The sequence below is a fragment of the Aythya ferina genome (assembly GCF_964211825.1).
Source record: "Aythya ferina genome assembly, chromosome: 2".
Taxonomy (NCBI): domain Eukaryota; kingdom Metazoa; phylum Chordata; class Aves; order Anseriformes; family Anatidae; genus Aythya; species Aythya ferina.
In genome coordinates, this window is record NC_140297.1 from 58,357,119 (window position 1) to 58,377,953 (window position 20,835).

General features: G+C 42.2%; 3 protein-coding genes across 7 annotated transcripts; 2 read left to right on the forward strand and 1 right to left on the reverse strand.

The window, feature by feature from the left end:
• Positions 1-276: 276 nt before the first annotated feature.
• MRPL32 (mitochondrial ribosomal protein L32) lies at positions 277-2,102 on the reverse strand. The gene is made up of 3 exons (XM_084511046.1): positions 1,963-2,102; positions 1,516-1,697; positions 277-870 (listed from the first exon to the last, which is right to left on the reverse strand). The coding sequence occupies exons 1-3, from the start codon at positions 2,048-2,050 to the stop codon at positions 616-618; spliced, it is 525 nt and encodes a 174-aa protein (XP_084367172.1). The 5' UTR covers positions 2,051-2,102; the 3' UTR covers positions 277-615.
• Positions 2,103-2,264: 162 nt separating this feature from the next.
• On the forward strand, positions 2,265-7,156 carry PSMA2 (proteasome 20S subunit alpha 2). Its single transcript, XM_084509754.1, has 8 exons — positions 2,265-2,367; positions 3,625-3,701; positions 4,154-4,286; positions 4,663-4,785; positions 5,072-5,153; positions 6,133-6,206; positions 6,605-6,662; positions 6,745-7,156. The coding sequence occupies exons 1-8, from the start codon at positions 2,327-2,329 to the stop codon at positions 6,859-6,861; spliced, it is 705 nt and encodes a 234-aa protein (XP_084365880.1). The 5' UTR covers positions 2,265-2,326; the 3' UTR covers positions 6,862-7,156.
• Positions 7,157-9,207: 2,051 nt separating this feature from the next.
• Positions 9,208-13,334, forward strand: LOC311431836 (UPF0415 protein C7orf25 homolog). 5 transcript variants are annotated; one of them, XM_084509752.1, is made up of 3 exons: positions 9,597-9,653; positions 10,243-10,357; positions 11,682-13,334. In XM_084509752.1, the coding sequence occupies exon 3, from the start codon at positions 11,698-11,700 to the stop codon at positions 12,958-12,960; it is 1,263 nt and encodes a 420-aa protein (XP_084365878.1). In that variant the 5' UTR covers positions 9,597-9,653; positions 10,243-10,357; positions 11,682-11,697; the 3' UTR covers positions 12,961-13,334. The 5 variants fall into 5 exon arrangements, with proteins under 5 accessions (XP_084365879.1, XP_084365875.1, XP_084365878.1 ...); XM_084509751.1 differs by lacking the exon at positions 9,597-9,653 and adding an exon at positions 11,349-11,562 and having other exon boundaries at positions 9,689-10,357; XM_084509753.1 differs by lacking the exons at positions 9,597-9,653; positions 10,243-10,357 and adding an exon at positions 9,208-9,318.
• Positions 13,335-20,835: the final 7,501 nt, after the last annotated feature.

Consider the following 20,835-nt stretch of genomic DNA (forward strand, 5'->3'; position numbering starts at 1 on the left):
TGTATCTTGACAAGAGAGAATAACCTTTGGTGTGGTACCAAAAGATTACATAAAGACCACTCGTAAAACACTGTTTTACTCAAAAACAGAAATGAGTATCTCAAGCAGCAGCATTGTGGAGAGATCCAGGCAGATCTATTATGAGACATTGAAATTACCAAATAACTGCACTTTTGCTCAGAAATATCCTTTGTATGTAATCAGCACTGTTTTAAAAGTGTTTTGGTTTTGTTGTTGATGATGTTTTGTTTTAAGACCAGAAGCCCAGAAAGCAGATTTCTCTAGGAAACTTTATATACTTTATTTTACATCCATGAATGTTTTTCCTTTGTTAAGAAAAAAAAAAAAAAGTTATTTACAAAACCAGCATATGTTAACATACAAAGTATTCGCTGTACTGAATGCAGATATCCAAATCCAAGATAGGTTCTCTTTCATTGTTGACTGCTATGGTGTATCACTGAACAGTATTTCCCACTGCATGCTATAGAACAGCACCGTGTGACATAAAATGTTATTTGAGCAGACTTCCCAAAAGTTCATACGTTTTTTCATATCAGCATTGATTAAACAAAACAAGGAAAACATTCTTGAAAAACACGAGCTTTCTCACTGTTAATTTTGAGTAAACCACGACGGACGCTTCCTGGCTCTTTCGATGATCCGCTTGCCTTCGTCTTTTTCTGTGGGCTTTTCTCCCTCATATAAGACTACAGTCTCTACAGTAGGAGCATTAAATGGTCCTCCTTCCTTTTTACCCATTTCCTTCCGAATCTGCCGAGTTTCTGCTTTGACCTGTGCGTAACAATGGCCACACAGGACATGCTTCTCTTTCAAGTTTCCACACTCGGGGCAAACATCTATGTTTCTCTAGAAAAAAAAAAATAGGAAATTTTACAATCTGAACAACAAAAAATAAACAGGGAGCAAGCACAAGCGATTAATAAATATGAAATGAAATACCAGGAAAATTTAATTGCCTTTTCAGAATTTATTATTTTATCCAAAGTCCTTTTTTCAGCAATGTATTGCTGTATCAGATACTTACTACTAAAAATAGCCCATGAAGTCAATATATAAATCGTTGACATTTGGAAGAATAAAGACCTATCAAGCCATTGAGATGCACAGAAGATATAGATATTTCCACCTATGGCATCCATATAGCTAGCATCCACATTTCGTTGATTTGCGCCTAAAGAGTCACTTTTTATTTAACCACAGGCTACTGTCACACAGGATGACTGTATGTTACAAAGTGTTTTTAAAGTGATGATGTCTTTTAAACTTATTTATAAACAGAGTGAAGAAAGTTTTCTGGAAGTTGTACTGGCCATTATGATCCTCTCAAGTGAGATTATATATGCTATATATGAGCACGAGGGGATGTGCAAAGGATTCTGTAAGTGAGGTTAAAAATCACAGGCATGAATCGTACTCCAGCACGTTTGTTCACCGTTAATCAGATCACTTGCACCGAATACGGCGGGAAGCACGCGTGAAGTTGCCGACTACCTTTATTTTTATGAGATTTGTGGGATTTCTCCGCCTGCAGCGATTCACCTCGATGGTGCGCCGTTTCTTGGGCGCCGCCATCCACAGGACGCTGCCCAAGAGGCCCGGCACCTCGCTGCCTTCTCCGGGGTCTTCTGCTGGCTCGGGGAGACACGCGGGCCCTTGGACAGCTAGTGCTGGCCCTGAAGGTCGGAAATCAGAGAACCATTAAGGTTGGGAAGGATCTCCGAGGTCATCTGCTCCAACCATGCCCCTGCCACCAATGCCACCCACTAACCACGTCCCCAGGCACCACCTCCAACCTCTCCCTGAGCAGCCCCAGGGCCGCTGCCCCCCCCCAGCTCCCTGGGCAGCCGGTCCCAGCGCCTGGCTGCTCTTTCTGACAGGAACCATCTCCCCACCCCCCCCCCACCTGCCCCCCCCGGGGCCGTCCCCCGGCCCCCTCACCCCAGTGCGGCGCTGGCGCCACGGCTCGCAGCAGGCGGCCCCAGCAGCGCCGCAGCAGCCCGCCCAGCCCCAGCAGCGGAGCGGCCATGTCGCCTCAGGAGCCGGACGGGGAGGACTCTCGCGCCGCTGAGCCTGCTGGGAAAGCGAGTGCGGAGAGCGCGTCCCGGCGTAACAACGGCGGAGGACGGGACTACAAGACCCAGCATGCCCTGCGGCCGCCAGCGCGCCGCCGGAGGACTTCAACCCCCGGCGTGCCTCGCGGCCAGGCTCCGCCAATCAGCGCTGCCGCCGGCGGGGCGGGCGGGCGGAGCGCGCTTGCGCAGAAGCGAGCGGGCGGCGGGGGAGCTGAGGGGCTGGCCCCAAGATGGCGGAGCGCGGCTACAGCTTCTCCCTCACCACCTTCAGGTGCCCCGCGGGGCGGGACGGGGCCGCCGGGAGGGGACGGGGGGGGACAGGAGGGAGCAGGAGGGGACGGCAGCACCGGGGGGGCGGCCGTGAGGGGCAGCGGGCCGCGGCGGGCGGGGGAGGGCCGCGGCCGGGCTTTGCAGAGTCATGGGGGGGGCCCGGGGCCTGGGCAAGGGCTTCAGGGGGGCGCGGGGAAGGGGCCGCTGCGCTCCCTGCTCGCTCCGATGGGGCCGTTAGCACGGATTTTGCCTCCGTGTGGAGGAGATACCAGCTGCCGATGCTGGCCCTCAGTTGTGTGTTTCGTGTCCTGAGAATATTTTAGCTTGCGATAGGTTTTAAAATATTTTCCTAAAATTGTAAATGTTTTGATTCTGGTACGTGAAACTATTCTTCTGTTTCACTGGTATTTTGTGAGAGAGGAGTTAGAGTTACTGCTGTCACCTACATTTACATAGCGTATGAATAACTACACTGATTATTGAATGCTTTGTTTTTGCTGTCTCCTCCAAGCACAGAAGTGCACCTTCTTGCATTTTGCTTGTTCATTTACTAAAGCAGCAGTGTCAGAAACGTTGTCAAAATTGTTTGTCCAATAAGTGACTGGCGCTGCGCTGTCCACTTTCATAGAAATGGAGCTTGCACCCCGTTTTGGAGGAGTTAACTTTAACAGCCTGACGCCTGCTGCTCTGTTTGGATGGTTCTGCATCTGTTAGCAGAACAGTGTGGGTTGTTAAAGCAAGATGCAGGAATACCTGGAGATGGAAGAGGAACTGTTTCCATCTTGTGCCATTGACCTTCATCAGCTCCTCACAAAGTGAATAGCCGTGGTTTGCTTGTACCTTTCAGTGGTGAATGTTGCTGTCTTGAAAACTATTGCAAACCATAATGCCATGTCAATGGAAATTCATGACATGCTGTGAAGATTCCCCCACCAAGCGAGAAACTTGGGTAAAATGGTACAGAGTTGAAGAACTGCATTGCAATCAGTACTTCCCATCCAGGACATGTTAGTTTTTATTTGGGTTATAAGCAGGTGCTGTGCAAGTATCACAGTAGCACCACATGGCAACCTTTTAAAAGAATCTGCCTCGTTCTTTTTAATAAATCTCCAGATTTTTTATTTATTTATTTTTAATTATGATTACAGTATGGAGATGCTATGTGTGAAGAGGTTAAAAAAGAAAGTTGACATCAGATCACTGCAGGAAGTATTTGAGCCTGTCAGAATCATGGTATTTATTGCATTTTGCTTTTTAGTCCTTCTGGGAAACTTGTCCAGATTGAATATGCTTTGGCTGCCGTGGCTGCAGGAGCTCCATCTGTTGGGATTAAAGGTATGTTGAGAACATAACTACATTAGTGAATGGTTCTATCATAAAGAAAGGGGAACGTATTGCTCCGTTCTAGAAGAAGATTGCTAGGGTGATACTGGGCAGACACAACTGGTAGAAATAAACATCTTTGATTTGGAGTGTTCCTTAAGTAAATAACTCCAGCTGTGTATATATACAGGTACTACATATAAAGTTACTTCAACTGCTCAGTTATTACTACGTGCTTTAGAATCTTTAAAGTGGGATTATGGGAGCAGTGCTGATTATTCAAAATGGGAAATAATATGTTGGGTGGGTTCCTTAAATAATCTCTGCTTATCACGATTGTAGACTTGAAAGATTTTTTTTAAAGGGAGATGCAAAATTATTTGTTGCAATAAACCTGTTCTGTGCTTCAACTGATTTTTATAATTTCAGTTTAATATGGAAAAAATCTTGTGTTTTTTTTCTAGCTGCAAATGGAGTGGTGCTGGCAACTGAGAAGAAGCAGAAATCCATCCTTTATGATGAAAGGAGTGTTCACAAAGTAGAACCAATTACCAAACATATAGGTTTAGTGTATAGCGGTATGGGTCCAGATTACAGGTATATATTAAAGAAAAAAATTGCTTGGTCATCATTTAGATACATTTCTCTAAGTGTATAGCATAATATTATGTTGTGTTACACCGTGTATGAAATTTACGTAGTATTTAAGGTCACTATATGAATTTCCTTGGCAAATACACTTATATCTAAAAAATGAATGTGGAGTGAATAGCAATGTAATTCAACCTTAGTTTCAATTGAAGTACTTCAGAGATTACCCAAGATAAAGATAACCCAATATGATCTATGTTTTCGTACATTGGTTTTATGTCAGATGTGTAATTTCTTAGCATAATATTTATTATGATTTTTCAGTTCTAATTGTAACAAAGAGTTGTATTTTTTGATATAATAATTCTGTCTTTGTTTTTAGAGTACTTGTGCACAGAGCCCGGAAGCTGGCCCAGCAATATTACTTGGTTTATCATGAGCCCATTCCAACAGCTCAGCTAGTACAAAGAATTGCTTCTGTGATGCAGGAATATACACAGTCTGGGTATGTGGTTCTCTGAAGTTTGTTTGGAAAGATTGGGTTGTTTTGCTGGAGAATGCTCACAGAAAGTGTGCAGGTGGGAGGAGCGCTAACAGACTGAGTGAGATAGTCATCGTATCTTGAACACAGGCATTCTGACTAGTCGGTCATGATCACAGCTCTGGGTTGTTGGGAGGCCTGTGGGGGAAGGTTAACGCATCCAGTTGCTGTTCACTGAGTAAAATTATAAATTTAATGTGCCAACTGTCAGGCATTTATTGTTGTATTTTATTTTATTTTTTTCCTGTAGAGGTGTTCGCCCATTTGGTGTATCACTGCTAATATGTGGCTGGAATGAGGGGCGGCCCTATTTATTTCAGTCAGATCCATCTGTAAGTATCTAACATCTGTAAAGTCTACTATTCGTATATGACATCTAAAACTTTGTATGTGCTTATGAAATACTTTCTGTGATGAGAAGAATGTGGAACAGGAAGAACAGATTCCTTATCCCAATTTCAGGAGTCGTGAAGTAAAATCATTCTTAGGTGTTGGGGTCAAGCCTGGAATTCTGGCCACTGCGCCAAAGGAAATAGAGGAATGTAGGAAGTGGGTACCATCTGTTCATTCTGGGTCTCCATGTTCTGAACTGCATGAGGAATAGCAGCAGTTTCTGAAAGAGAGCCCCATCCCTTTTCATCCTTTCCCACCTAAATAAGTTTATTTACTGGGTTAGAACATTACAAATAAAATTTACCCTTTGATGCCTCCAAGTTATAACACTTTACATCAAAATAAAAAATTGGTTGCTCTACTGATGCTTGATAAGTTTCAGAAATTTGAGCTGTTACATGATGTTAAATGTAAAAAGCAAAATGCAGTTACCTTGTGTAATCATCTTGATTGAGGCATAGAGCTCTTGATGGTCTTTGTGCAATAGGAGAGAATAGGAGTGATGGCTAAATATGTAAGGTAGATAAACCAGATGTAAACAAGTTGTTCACATTATTTAGTCTTTTTTAAAAAATTAAAAAAAAAAAAATGGGTGAGCCTAAGGAAAGAACTGACTGCTCATGCTCAAGTGTGAGCATATGTTTTTGTTCAAGGAATCACACTATGCGAAGAACTTACTAAGTCCATCTTTCAAAGCAGTGTGGAAGGATGAAAATAGGTGGGACTCTATACAAATGTTTTATACGTTTTCATAGTATGTTTCCATATCAAATTTGTCTGAATGTGACCTAAAGTAATGTCATACATTGTCATAACATCCAATATTTTCATAATTGCTTCTATTTCTTTTACCAAGTAGTCAAATGTGGTTTTGATTGAGTTACAGAGAACAATTCAATGGATTTGTTGTTTTTACAGGGAGCTTATTTTGCTTGGAAAGCAACAGCAATGGGAAAAAATTATGTCAATGGGAAAACATTCCTTGAGAAAAGGTAATATATTTGATACTTGTTTAAAAAGATACTATCTGTTTTGTTCATATTCCAGGTAAAACAGATGAACCAAAAAAAACGTAATTTTAAAATATCAGAACAAAGTTTTAAAATATTTAAGATGCGATGCTTCTAATTTCCTTATTTAAATATGCACGTGAAATTTTCTTTATATAAACTTTTGTGTGTATAATAAAATAATCCACTGCAGAAAACAGAATACTAGCATATTTGCAGAACAAGTAGTGAAATAGATTAACCTTCAAAATCATTATTTGTAATTTTTAAAATAACAGTACTTTCCAATACTATTTGCATGAAAAATTTAGCAATCTTTGGATTTTTAGAGGCTCTGGGCTTACTGTCCCATGTTGAAATACATGATGATCTTTTTACAGATACAACGAAGATTTGGAGCTTGAAGATGCCATTCATACAGCTATCTTAACACTAAAGGTTAGCAAAATAGTTAAGAAACGTGTTTCTTACTGTTATGACATCACTGCTGTGATTCACTGAACTGTATTTCCTTTCACAGGAGAGCTTTGAAGGGCAAATGACAGAAGACAACATTGAAGTTGGCATCTGTAACGAAGCTGGTTTTAGGAGGCTAACTCCAACTGAGGTTAAGGACTACTTGGCTGCAATAGCCTAGTAGGAACCAAGCAAGACTGTGTGAATTCACACAAAGGTCTTTTTAATTTTGGCTCCTTAAATGTTTTTGTTTGCAGTTTTTGCATACTTATTTCTACATGGTTTGTCTGGACAGATTTTTTTAAATATCATGGGTACAAATGCAAGGATCCTAATATTGTAATACACGGAATCTTATTACAGGTAATTCTTTCCCTTGATATATGGAATATTTGTACACAAAATACTGTACAAAATGTAAATGAACACTCAGAAAGATTGAAGAATAAAATTTGAAGGCCACTGTTCTGGGGAAAGGTGTCTGTGTGTCTTTTTAATCACAGTTTATGAACATAAAGATGAGGTTTTGATATCTTTATCACTGAGGAAACAATTCTCCACATACTAGCCATCATGAACTGGTATTAGACCTTCTTTTAAACAACTTTTAAATTCTGAGTGAACAAAAGAATTTTTTTCACTGTGGAGTTGTTTTGAATTCTAAGTAACTTCTGAAAATGGGTTGTTCCAATGTAAAAGCTTGTGTACTTTTACAAAGATGCATAACGGTCTTCCATGTGGGGTATAAAATGTGATCTACTTGAGCAGCTCTGCTCTTGAGCCTCTAGAATTGTCTTGGTCTTTATGTCTTCTTTTTTTTAACTTGGGTAATTTCCATGACCATAGACATGAAATCTTTTCAATCTTGAAATACTGTTAGAAATAATGGAAGCAAATGCTACTGACTGAATGCTAAATGCAGTTACCAGCATCAGTAAAAAAACAAATAGGATGTACAAAGCAAAATAAGAATATGTAATAATTTATCCCTTGAATTGTGCTGAAGTGTATTTCGGCTTGCAAGATAATGAAAGGTGCAGCAATGAAAAGAGCAGTTAATTTATGCACGGCTACTTTTAAAAGTACAGAACTAGATGCTTGAGTGTTATCTGTGGGTGTACATACAGATGCATTTTTTACATGCTTCATGTCTGTAAGGTTATGTAGAAATGAAAAAACATAAGAGGATAAATATATATGTTTTTTTTTAAAGCAGAAATCTGGTCTGGAGCCATTCAACAGTTACTGGTAATGACATGGAAGCTGGGTCAGTCTGCTTCTATGTCAGGCTAATCACATACGGGAGCAGCCTGGCAGGTTAAACGTTAGCCATCCATTAACCAATGAAGAAAATAAAAAATATGAGTTAGTCTGCAGAACATGACGTATAAGCTAATTGATCTGTCCCGTGTTGATGTTATGTTATCATTAGGCAAATAAGAATTTATGAAGCATGCCATGAATTAAGTTTTATTTCATCATGTTAGAAATAAAAACTATGTACAAATGGTTCCCTTTTTTTTTTTTTTTTTAAAACTCTGAAAACCAACCCGTGCTCTGGTTATTCTTCTTAGAGATAGTGGGCAGCTAGTCAGAACTGGAACTGGAGATTTTATATTGCTAGATTCTTAATTTAGGTGTCTGTAATAATTCAGAAAAGCAGAATGCTACGTCAATATTTATATGCCTTTAGTCAATTTAGTGCTATATGAATATTTAAAGGAGTTTTGTACGTGAAAAAATTGAGTTAGGTACCTCATCAAATGGCTAGCATGAACTGAACTAGTTTAGATGCTCCCTCTAAAGCAGTTTGAAATAAAGTCAATCATTTTATCTCACTCCCAAAATTGTGATAATGAATGGGGCAATTTTTTTTTTTTTTTTTTTGACAGGGGGAGACAGGGGTAAATCATATCATTGAACAACTCTCTATAGAATCTCAATTTCGTAGGTGGTGAAGGGATGTGAAAAGCAGGTGTCTTCATCTCTTCCCATGGTTTAATGATTAAAATGTAGTAACTGATGGAGAGGTGGCTCTTGGTGGAGCCTGGAAGAGCACAATACCCAGTATTACCTTAGCTCAGAAGTGAGGGTTTCTAAGAAACAACGACAGCCTGCTGGCTTTGAGTTGAAAGGAATGCTGTTAGGATAAGTTAGGATAAACCTCTCAAATCTCAAATGCTAGTAATTTTATCACTATCTGTGTAATTTTATCACCAAACTTGTGCTGTGAGTAAGGAAAACGCTGTCTTTTGGGCATTTGATAATTGGTATAGAAATAATGTCTGGTTTTTGCCTGCTTCCTGCTGTTCCATCAGAACAGGCAAACGGGAATGTTGTGGGTTTAAATTCCCACCTTTTATGGGCCAATACTGTAGAGAATGATGGTTTTTCAACGGTTTTTAAATTCATTAATAAGATGACAAAATGTTATTTGAAAGCTTCGGAGCGCCTCCACCACAACCCTTACGGGGGGAAACGCCACAACCCGGCCACGGCGAGGCGGGTGCCGCGGCTGTCCCCGCCCGGCCGCCCCGGGGGAGGCGCGCTGGGGCCGGGCCGAGCCGTGCCACGCCGGGCCGGGCCGTGCCGGGCCGCCTCCTGCCGCCGCCCGGGGGAAGGCTGCGGCCGCCGGGCCGTGAGTAGGGGCTGCGGGCGGCCGGGGGGGGGCGCGGGGCGGCGAGCAGGGAGCGCCCCGGGGCTGGCGGGGGGGACGCGGGGACCCGCCGCAATGAGGGGCCGGGGGCAGCGCTGCCCGCGCTCAAGATGGCGGCGCCACCGCCCCGGCGCCGCCCTCACGTGATGGCGGCGGGGGCTGCCGGGGGGCGCCCTCAAATGGCGAGCGCCCGAGGGGGCGGCTGTGCCCCAGAAGCCGTAGGGGTAGCCGCGTTTAGTCGATTTTATTTTTTCGTTTAAAATCCTGTCAGCTTCGCCTTGAGCACTGAGAAATTTGTAGAAGTTGCAGCTGCTATGGTGAGCGCTTACAGCTTCTACAAAGCTCATATTTGCTGTGGTGAGAGGTCCTGAGGTAGCATCTGTGGTGTTTTACTCATTCCTAAGGACAAACTGGTGGCAGTGGCTTCCTGCTGAAGGCAAACATACAAATAACTGCTACTACTGTAATAAATGCAAAACATAAAACCCAGGGATGTGGCCTATTGCTGCCAGTGCAGGACAGGGTGAGCAGGGAGCACCCTGCGCCCCTGCCTGCCCTCAGAGGCAGTTAGGTGCAGGTCAGACCTTCGCCCTGACAGTGTGGCTGTTTGAGTCTCAGAGCTTGTCCTGTTTGTTAAGAGTCGGGTGAGGATTTCAGATGCAACAGCTAGTAAACGCTTTGCAAAACCACGTGTGGTGTTGTGCCAGCTGGCCGTGCAAGAGCGGGTGGTTAGCAGTGGAGGTACCTTCACAATGGTGCCGAAGCGTTACTGACAGAACTGTGGGTTTCGTGCTCTTACCTGGTAGCCCTGAAGGTGCAATTTTAGGACACGGGGAAGAAAATGTATTGCAGTGACGCATGAGAGGTGCATCAGGGAAGTGCTAAAGGAAAAACTCTGCCTTGTAGTGCCCACAAGTTCTGCCTGCACAGAATGGCTGCAGAGGGCAAGAGGTTATAGAAGCAAAAGTCCCAGAAGGCATGAGATGTATTTAATTTCTACATAAGTGACTCAGAGCCAAAGGTGAGTCAGAGTGCTGTCCTGGCAGTAATAGGAAAAAGATTCACTTTAGGCATTGAAGGGATTAAAAACTGAACCTGCCTGGTTGGGATTTTGGGGGAAAGGACAGAGTTAAATGGTGTTTTCTGACCCTGAAGAGAGTCATTAGGTCACGTTGAAAGACCTTAGACACTTGGGTTGACAAGAAAGGGAAGAGTTTGGTGATATTAATTACTGAATGAGACAGTAGGAGTTCATAGTAACTGTATTTTAATTGTGCATAATACAAATGTGATTTACACTTCATTATAAAGCCAGGTTCCAAAGCCGTAATGGCAGAGCCTTTAATAGGAGCCAGGCTGCATCCTTGTTTTCATCTGAAGTCTCTGTCTTGCCTTTTAATACCAGGTTACTTCAAAGTGCAGTTTAGGTAAAAATTACTGGCACGTGTGCTAATACTTAGAGTTGTAATGAGAAAGGATTAATTTCAGTCTTCATAGTGGCAATTATTGCATGTCTTTAAAAAATGGATTTTTTGCTGTGGCGTTTAATTCTACATTTTTGAAATAATTAAGCAATTCCTATAGTTATCCTTAGGAAGATGTACTGAGTAGCGTTGATGGGACAGGAGTTAATTTATCTGATACTACACAATAAATCTCTGCTAGAGCTAGAGAACAGAAATTTCCAGATCCTGCTGGCTCTAGAATTATAAATTATAGTTTGTCATGATGCTGTGTAACATTGAAGTTTTGCCAGAGGGTTGCTAGTGGCTCATTCAGGGGATTGCGTAGTATAAGCTGGAAGTTGGAGAGGATAGAGGTGTGCTACTCAGAATTGTAAAATACAATGGGCATCTTATATACTATGTAAAAATACTAGCGGACAGCAGTCTTAGGAAGTCTGTAAGCACGGTAGGTGTCTCTTATTATAGTGGTAACTGTTGTTGTGTGAGGGGGAGAAAAGATCTGCTTATGCCATTAACCGGATTTCTAATTTTGCTCTGAATGGCAAGTTCTGCAAATTAACTTTGAGAGCTGAGATCTCTTTGAGTGGCTCTGATGTGAGAGGAAAGAAATATGATCTTGCAAGGTGTCTGTGGAGACTTGAGTGCTGCTGTTCTTCCTTGCTGAGAACTGAAAACTTAGTTTGGATCCCCAGAGGTGCAGGCGAGGAACTGAATGCTTTGGTGGGACATGGGTGGAGGTTCCTGATGCTTGTGCTTCAGGGTAGGTGTATCTGTTGCACTAAACCTACTGCTAAGTAGGTTTACTGTTGCAAAGACCTCTTGATTATGTGTATTCTTAATCATGCCCTAACAATCTTCTCTTTTGCTTTCATCTGATAGGAATAATGTTTCCAACATGTCTGTGCAGACTCTGCTTTGTGAAAGAATTGCTGTTGCCAAAGAATTGATCAAGAGAGCAGAAGCCCTTTCCAAGTCCCAGAAAAGGAGAATAGAAGGTGGGGCAAAACTCTGTGGCAAACTGAAGGCTGAGTTAAACTTCTTACACAAGGTGGAGGCAGGGAAGGTGGCCGTTAAGGAATCCCATCTGCAGAGTACAAACCTTACCCATCTCGAAGCCATTATCCAGTCAGCAGAGAACCTGGAGGATGTTGTCAGTGTCCTCCATGTCTTTGCTTACGAGGACAGGTTTGGAGACAAACAGACACTGGTGGTAGATGTTGTTGCGAATGGAGGTCACACGTGGGTGAAGGCCATCGGTCGGAAGGCCGAAGCCCTGCACAACATCTGGCTGGGGAGGGGCCAGTATGGTGACAAAAGTGTCATCGAGCAAGCAGAGGACTTCCTGCAGGCGAGCCGTCAGCAGCCAGTGGAGTACAGCAATCCCCACATAATATTTGCCTTCTACAACAGCGTGTCCAGTCCTATGGCAGAGAGACTCAAGGAGATGGGAATATCTGTGCGAGGAGACATTGTGGCTGTGAACTCGCTGGCAGAGCCATCTACAGAAAACCAGCACCTAAGTGCCAGGGAATCAGATGAAGAAGACCTTGAACCCCTGCAGGTGACCAGAGTAGACCGGGAGAATTTAGTGGCCAGCATTGCTTTTCCTACTCAGATCAAAGTAAATGTGTGCAATAGAGTTAACTTGGACATCACTACCTTGATAACCTACGTCTCTGCTCTCAGTTATGGTGGCTGCTACTTCGTCTTCAAAGAAAAAGTGCTAACAGAGCAAGCGGCTCAAGAAAGGAGGGAGAGAGTCCTGCCTCAGCTGGAGGAGTTCATGCAAGGGAAAGAGCTCTTTGCGTGTGAATCTGCTGTCAGAGATTTTCAGTCCATCTTGGAAACGCTGGGAGGACCTGGGGAGAAAGAGCGAGCTGCACTGCTCGTTAAAAAAATTACTGTGGTGCCAGATCAGCCATCTGACCGTGCCTTAGGACTAGTGGCTAGTTCAAAAATCAATAGCCGTTCTCTGACCATTTTTGGGACAGGAGACACTTTAAAAGCCATCACCATGACTGCAAACAGTGGTTTTGTGAGGGCAGCAGCTAACCAAGGTGTGAAGTTCAGTGTTTTTGTGCATCAGCCTAGAGCATTGACAGAAAGCAAAGAAGCTTTTGCCACACCTTTACCAAAGAGCTGCCCACCTGACAATTGACTGAGTCATTAATTAATTAATTGACTAAGTCATTAAAGGAGTTGGTCCCTGAATATTGCAGATGCTGCAGCGGAGGCATTTGGAGAAACAGAAGAGCCCACACATATATCAGTGAAAACAGTAACTGTAGCAGTGGAAGGGTTCCCCAAGGGACTTGCAATATCTTTACTCAATTCTTGTTTGTTTTTTGTTCAGCTGGCTGTTAATTTATTTGCTAATGTAATGAGATTTCAGTGAAAATCATTGACCGTCTTACAGTATATTAATTGTATCCATCCCTATTAAAAAAAAAAAAAAAAAACAACGATTAAAGCACGGTTGCCTTTATTGTTTTTGTCCTCTTTGGAGAGAATAAAGTGAGCACCTTAAATGGACTTCTGATTTTGTGGAACATGTATCTTTTATTTCACTGGTCCAATTCAACTGAATTCTTTGTTGACTCAGAGGTATCTCATGTAGAGATTGAGCCCTATAGAAGAGAGAAGCTTTTTAACTGCTGTTATAACTACTGGTTTTACTCAAAGTGTAGAATACTTAACAATGTTTTTTGTTTGTTTGTTTGTTTGTTTCTAGGAGAGAATTTCCAGTGTTGTCTTTCTGTGTGCTGTAATGGCAGCATCATCTTTGTTAATAATTTGCCTCAGGTTCCCAGTGGAAAATACTGAGATGTCAGAGTGAACCCCTTGGCCCTGAGCTATACATTTTATCAGGTCAGTGAAAGAGGCCTACTGAATATTTTATAGACTGTTGTCCAACAAGACAGCTTTATTGTGCAGCATACAGTTCAGACGAAGAATGTTCTCTCACCTATTCAGTCTAAACTTCTTTCAGCAACAAGAAATGGCTGCAGGGCAGCCCATGGCCATAGTCTCTGCCTGTCTCTTGCCATCTCCAGCTCTGACACTGGTGTATACCAGTGGCATACCAGCAAAACCTCTGTCTGCTTCTTCCAGTCAAGCTAGTTTGATTGTTAAGGACCAAAAGTATACTTGTTGTGGATATGACTCTTGCTGTGGTCTGTTTTTACGATGAATGTAGGAGCTGTCACCTGTGTCTGTATAGTGTGCATCTTTACCTGGAACTTTTCATAATGCAGAGGGCAGTCTGTCCTTTTGCAGGTGTTCAGCTTCACCTGCCCCTTGTTTCAGCCAGTCACTGAGGTAATTCAGGGTTTTAGTTAAGATGGGTGAAAATGGATTTTATTTTTTGCTCTTTCAGTACCTAGTCTTCTGCCTGCTAATTTCACAGGTATCCTTTGGTGAGTTCTAACAAAGCATCTAGGTTTTTCCTCTACTCTGATGCTGTGTGACAAAACCTAATGACAGGATACGTGACCAAATGCATCTTTTAATTTGCCTGGAAGTTCTGAAGGGAATGGAGGACCAATGCAGTGAAACAATATAAGTAGTACAATATTTTGCCTGTGCGAGGGAAATGCAAGTCTACCTCTGTAGCTAACAGCACAAGTTTCGTTGTGCAGGAAGTTAGGGAGATAATACTTTGGCATGGTGCAATGCATTTATTACAGCGATATAAATGACTGGCAAGAAAGGTGCATTTTTGTGCCATATGTGCTCTTATTCTGGACACCATTCTACTGAAGGAGGTGTGAGAATAGAAGTGGGAGAGGCCATCTGGAGCATATCAAAGGAGCACATGTCTCAGAAGTGTTCTGTTTGGTATTAGAAGTCCGGAAAGAAGGTACAAGAAATTTGATGAGTAATTTATGAACAATAAATTTCTTTTTGTTTGCAGCTCAGAGCTTTTAGAGCTAAGGTCCCAACAGACAGTTTACTATTTATCATGGATTAACCTGTTTTACAGTCTTACAGGATATGCTTAAAGCTAACTACATGGCATCGGTGCACTCCTGCATGACAATTCATTATGTTTTTAAAGAACTAATCCTTTGAGTTGTTTAAATCATTCCTAAATTGTTTGCAGCCTTCCTACCTGTGGTGATGAAGGTTTTGGACAACTAAATGTGAGAAAGCTGCTTTATTCCGCTCCCTGTCGTGGCTATAAGAACTGGGTTTCCACTTTTTTTTTTTTTTTTTTTTTCCCATATCCAGTTCAACACTCACGAGTATCCTCTTGGGCACCCTCTAAAGAGTTTTTTCCAAACCTCAAATTCGTGTCCTGATGGAGAAGGAGGGCCGAGACCTGTATTCGTATCAGGCAGGAGACCCAGAGGAGGTGTTGCAAAGCAAGTAACCTCTGTGTTGCCTAGATGAGAAGCAAGTAGCAACTGCTTGTGGTAGTTCTTCACTCCTGGCTGACTGGTTTTGTGCCAGCATTTAGTGCAACTCTTTAAAAGTTGCTGTATGTGGAGCCATCGTGTGGTGATTTTCTTCATTACCAGTCATTTTTCCCTGCTTAATCAATACCGTATTTATTTTAGAATCAGTTTTCTTTCTTTTACCAATTTCTGCCTGCCATCTGATCAGCATTTTGAGAATCTAGAAATTAAACGTGCAATGCTAAGTGACCTGAGGTAATTTTAATTGTTATTTTGTGTCTCCATGCTGCCTGGTGCCAAGTTCAGAATGTGGGCTTTATATTTTTTGTATTTCTGCCTTCAGAAGTGTTCTGGCCTATTGGTCAGACAGAGTTGCAATGCCAGAAGACTCTAAGAATTGCTTTATAAGGTGAACCCTGACACTGAATGCTGTTTTGGGGCCAAAATGTGTTTTGACTAATATTTGGTGTATTTTTTTATTGTTTTCTAAGGTACTGGTGATCGGCATATGCTAAAGGTTAACCGTGTTTCAGTTTGTTTTGTTTAAAGAGCTTCTGTTTAATTTTACAAACAGGGAATTAGAGGTTGGACTCTCCTTAGTTACAACTTTACAAATAAGTGAATAGAAGCCACCAAATTATGTTTGAAAATGAGCTGGGGGAAAAAAAAAAAAAAAAAAAAAAAACAGGAAATCCGGGACTGCTCATTGTTTCTTCCAATATCACACCACTGTGTTGTCTACACACCAGGCTCTCGAGGGTATGAAGGCTTCTCACTTGTTGCAGTGCTTTTTTTGTTTGTTTTTCCATTAAATTTTTCAGCTCTAAGCTCCTTAGCAAAGAAAGATTCCTAAACAGTTTCAGAGAAACTTATTCTTCTGGCACTTTTACTTTTTTCTTTTTTTTTTTTTTTTCTCCCACTGCAATTCTCATTCTCTGTATGGTTCTGAAGTCTCTGAGGAGAGCCAGCATCTCTGTTCTGTGCAGCACTCAGCCTGCTCTCTTGGCTCAACAGTAAGAATACCAAGCAAGAAATTCTGCAATTGATACCAGGCAGTAGAATATGCACGGATATTATACGAGAAACGAATTGGTAAGGTAATAATACATTCATGTTTCCAATTTATGTTGTAATCCACGGTTTTATCAGAAGTAAACCATTGGATGCATCTGTGCGTGTGTTCAAAATTTGCACATAAATGGCTTGTTTGTCATTGTACCTGCAAGCCATGAAATCCCTCAAAGATAGTTTTGGGTGTTGTGTAAAAGTATTCTAAGGTACAGTAATGGGCTAAAGAAAGTCTTGTTTTTAAACTGTCTCCTTCCACAGATGACGCCTTCAGCAGACTTAAAACAGCCTGCTGAAACCTTCTGGAGCCTGTCTGAAAAAAAACTTTCACAATCCTGTTCCTAATTCCTGTACATTTGGTCACAACAGCAATAAAGCAAGAAAAAACAAGCAACAGTTGACTGAAATAAGTTTGAGAGGAGACCTAGGAAATTGCCCTACAATCAATCTCTTTCTTGCTTTCTTTCTCTCTCTCACTTTCTGTCACTTTCTTAACAAGGAAAGGACATACAATAATAACAAAGCATGCATTTGCACTGACATTTTTATTTCATATTATTATGCAAGCAAAACAGCACAGGTCAACCGTGACCTAATTAAACTGTTAAAGTAAACAAGAATTTGATGTGATTCTTGGACTGAAGGCTGTGGATGCTATTTACCAACAAGCTGCGGTTTTAAAAACTGCAGTGAGTTCTGCCCTGTCGTCCAGCTTGCTGCAGGCACTGTGTGTTCTTCAGTGGTGATGTCAACTCTGCACGTAAGTGTGGCTGTTGCTTTTCCACCAGGATTTAATGTTGCAGATTATTCTAGAGTAAAAACAAGAATGGTCAATATAAAACTACTCCAGTGTGTGACAGAACAGCTTGGAACCATGACATTGGGGCTTTGCCAATTGTTTATTTTGAACACTGTGGAAATTAAGATTGTTCCTACATAAACTACTGTGTTTACTAAAGAACGAACAAAACCTTCCTCAAGAGTTCATTGTGCAGATTCTTCTATTTAAAAGACCATTATGTCTAGTCCTCGAGGAGCAAGTAACATTTGATAGTACTATTAAGCACGAGTGCTTGATAGTGTTTTTTATGTGAGGTACTTCACAATCATTTAATGAAGTGTGTGAGGTCTCAGCACTGTACTGTTGGTAATGGTATTGATGGTTTACAGAGAGCTCAGGAAGTTCTGCCCCAGTGCTTCCTTGTTATGTTTGTGGTAGTAGAGCTGACTAATTTCAGGGGTTGCTCCGTTTTCTGAAATCACGGTGGATGTGATTTCTATACCTTCAAATTTTCTTAACATAGGTGTCATCCAAAATGCTGTTGAAGTTAAGTGGGAGAAACACAGCAAAAGTATTTCAAAGGGAATGTTTTCAAGGGAAAAGACATTCAAAAGATGAAGCAGCTGATGTGAACAACAGTAAAGGAGTATGGAAGATTAAGTCAATGTCAGATCATCTCGGTAGCCAAAGTAGAAACATAGGAAGAGTGGGAGGAAAAGTAATTCTCTAGAGTGCCCGCTTCCATGTTCTGTGCCCTGCCGTGAGCTCTGGAGAAGCTGTCGGTAGCTCTGAGGGACAAATTGCAGAGCCTTCAGATACAATGCTTGTTGAGATAAGATCTTTGGGTGATGTGATTGCACACCCTCCTTGTAGGCAGGAGCCCTGTATGTATGGATGATATGGCAGAACCTGTGCTGGTCTGTAGTCACCAAATTTCTGACTCTTCTTCAGGTGTCTCTCCTATAGGGGATAGTTTGGCCCATCTTTATAGAGCTGAGGTTCACCAGAATAAGATCTTACTGAATCAGATTACAGGACATTCTAACAGAGAATCTCAACCATATATTTTTTCCATGTTAGAAATGCATTTTTAAGCCAGTGTTGGCCTAATCCACAAGAGCAACCTCTTTCATGAAGAGGGCAGGTGAAACCTCCTCACTTTACATACACCTGTTAAATGCAGTCATACCTAATAACAGAAATTGTCTTAAGGATTCTAACCTTCCTCTCCCATTACTAGCAATATACATGTATTCATGTCTTGGAAGAAGAAAAGCAGAAGTTGCTAGATTTCTGGCATGCTAGAGACCCTTTCAGAAATAAACTACAAGGAAAAGCACTATTTTTTTTTTTTTTTTAGTACTCCTGTTAGTGCAGGAAAGGTAGGAGTGCTGGAGGAACAAAACTAAATGAGATAACAATAGCATGAGAACAATCAAAGATGAAATGGGCCTTACTGGATATTTCAGTGGTTGACTCCTGGGTTGGTTCTTGGCTTGGCTCCACACTCGGGTTAGGGGTAGATTCAGTACCGGGCTCTCCGCTCATCTCCCAAGTGTCCTGTTCACCTTCTTGCACTCCGGTGTTCCCAGTTTGCTCCATGCCTTCCTCCTTGTATGGGTCTCTGCTGTAGTTCAGGGGGAGCTCAGTGCTTGGTTGCACGCTGGGATCTCTGCTCTGCTCCACAGTCGTTTCCCCAAGCACAGGGGTAACAGGGGTACCTACAAATAAAAGGACTCCACATGGGTGAGGAGAACTGTGAAAAGCCAAATTACTTCTAGGGTTATCTAAACATGTACATAGTTGCTCTTCTGGATCAGAGATGCCAAGCAGGAGTTGGGGGAGGGAAATAAATGTGGGAATAAATCCACTCTGGAATTTGAATCTCTTTTCAAATTTACAAAGATTGATCTGCCAACGTTTGGCTCACCTTGTGCCATTAGCAGGTCAACCAGAATCAGAGCCAGCAGTGCTGGAAGGATTGTCATCTTCAGGGTGGTTTCCTAAAAGATGCGTTGAGCACGAAGGTTTGGAGCAAAGCTCGAAGTACCTGGCCGACAGAAAGCCCTGGGTATTTAAAGGCAAGCCCACACCTCCGTGCAGTTCGGTGTCTTCCTGAAAATAGCAAGTTTCAAAAAAAAAAAATCCAAATTGCATTCTTAAAATGAATGTAGGACCTGTCAGGGAGCGCAATCAGTCAATTCCTTGCTGCAGGGAGAGATAACCTTTATTGCAAGCCATGACGGACACTGCGGGCTGCGAGGTGGGGCGGGGGTGGCCGAGGCCCCAGACCGCAGTCACATCACCAGCGGTGTCGCTGCCTGCTGCTGGCCAGGCTGGTTCCTCCAGGCACTTGGTCCGGCTGGTTTTCAGTGAAGACCTGCAAAAATCCTTTGATACGACACTTGACAAATGGAACGTGCCTCACGGTAACAGGTGAAAGGTGGAGTGTGACTGGAAACTGTGCAGCTGGCTTCTGTGACTAAGGGCGTAACAGCAGCATTTCTGGGTTAAGGCTGGACAAGTGTTTCATTGGAAAGCCTTCCTTTTTGTTGTTCAGAGCTTGTGTGTCCATGCACGTGTGTATCCAGCCTACGATACCTCAGGGAGTATCTCGGCTCAAAAGGTTTGGGCAGAATGAGACAAATCCACAGATAGGAGCCAGCTCTTTTGTGTGGTTTAATCAGTGGAGCATGGGCCCAATGATACTGAAAGTCCATTTCTGATGCTGAGAAGTCACACTGTTTGTGTGTGCATTCAGGTCCTCATGGCCTTCCCCATCCTTCCTCACCACCAACCAGGGGAAGTGGGTCATGGCAAGATGCTTCGAGGTAGTGGGGGCTGTAACAAGGTCAGTAATGCTTTGGTGTCTGCTAGGGCAGCCACAGACCTCAGGCCCGTGTGGTCACCCTTCTGTGGTAGATAAAGAATTGATTGTAGGCCTGGCTCTGTATTTTGCATTCATACGAGCGAGTGGTATAATTAAAACTAGCAATTCTGCAGTAATTAGCAGAATTAGGTTAGTGTCAAATCAATGTAAAGGAATTCAGAATCTGGCTCTTCAAGATTCTTTTTTTTTTTTTTTTTTTTTTTTTTTCCTACTTCCATGATTTCACTTGTTTAATATTGCATCAACTTAGTTTTTCAGCACAGTGTTTCTTTCAAGTTGCTTCCACCTCTAGGGTTTGCCCGAGGCATTATTCTTCTAATCAGGCTTCTTATGGTGCAACAGAAAGATTTTTTTTTTCCTTTTCTTGACGTGAAAAAGAAAAGCTAATGCCCATGAACACCTACAGATACATGGCTGCTGCAAGTTTCTCTTGTGTTGCTAGTTTTAATTAAAGGTTGATGTGTAACGTTTTTTATTAAATGTGAGTGGAAGAATTTGTCGAAGACTCATCTGTAAGAGGAAATAGAATGATGCACAGGTCAGAAATCTACAGATAATTGCCTGTAATTAGCAGGATTACTCAGTATAGACTATGAACCTTTCCTCCACCCACCCCACCAAATGCTTTTCTAACAGAGTTGTCTTCAAGAGCTGGTGGACGTGCTTTTTGTGGAGGAAAAGCAAACGTGACACACATTCTTTTATTCCTACTGCATTATCACTGTGGAAGGAAAGGAGAATTCTCATGTTATTGCCACAGCAGACTTCAAAATAGTTTTGAAACTATTTTTCTTATGGCAAGTGAGATCAAATGCTTAAGCAAAAAGGAAGGCTACTTTCCCAAGGCTCATTTAACAAAGGTTCCCATCTTGCTCTTCTCCAATCTTTACTGCATAA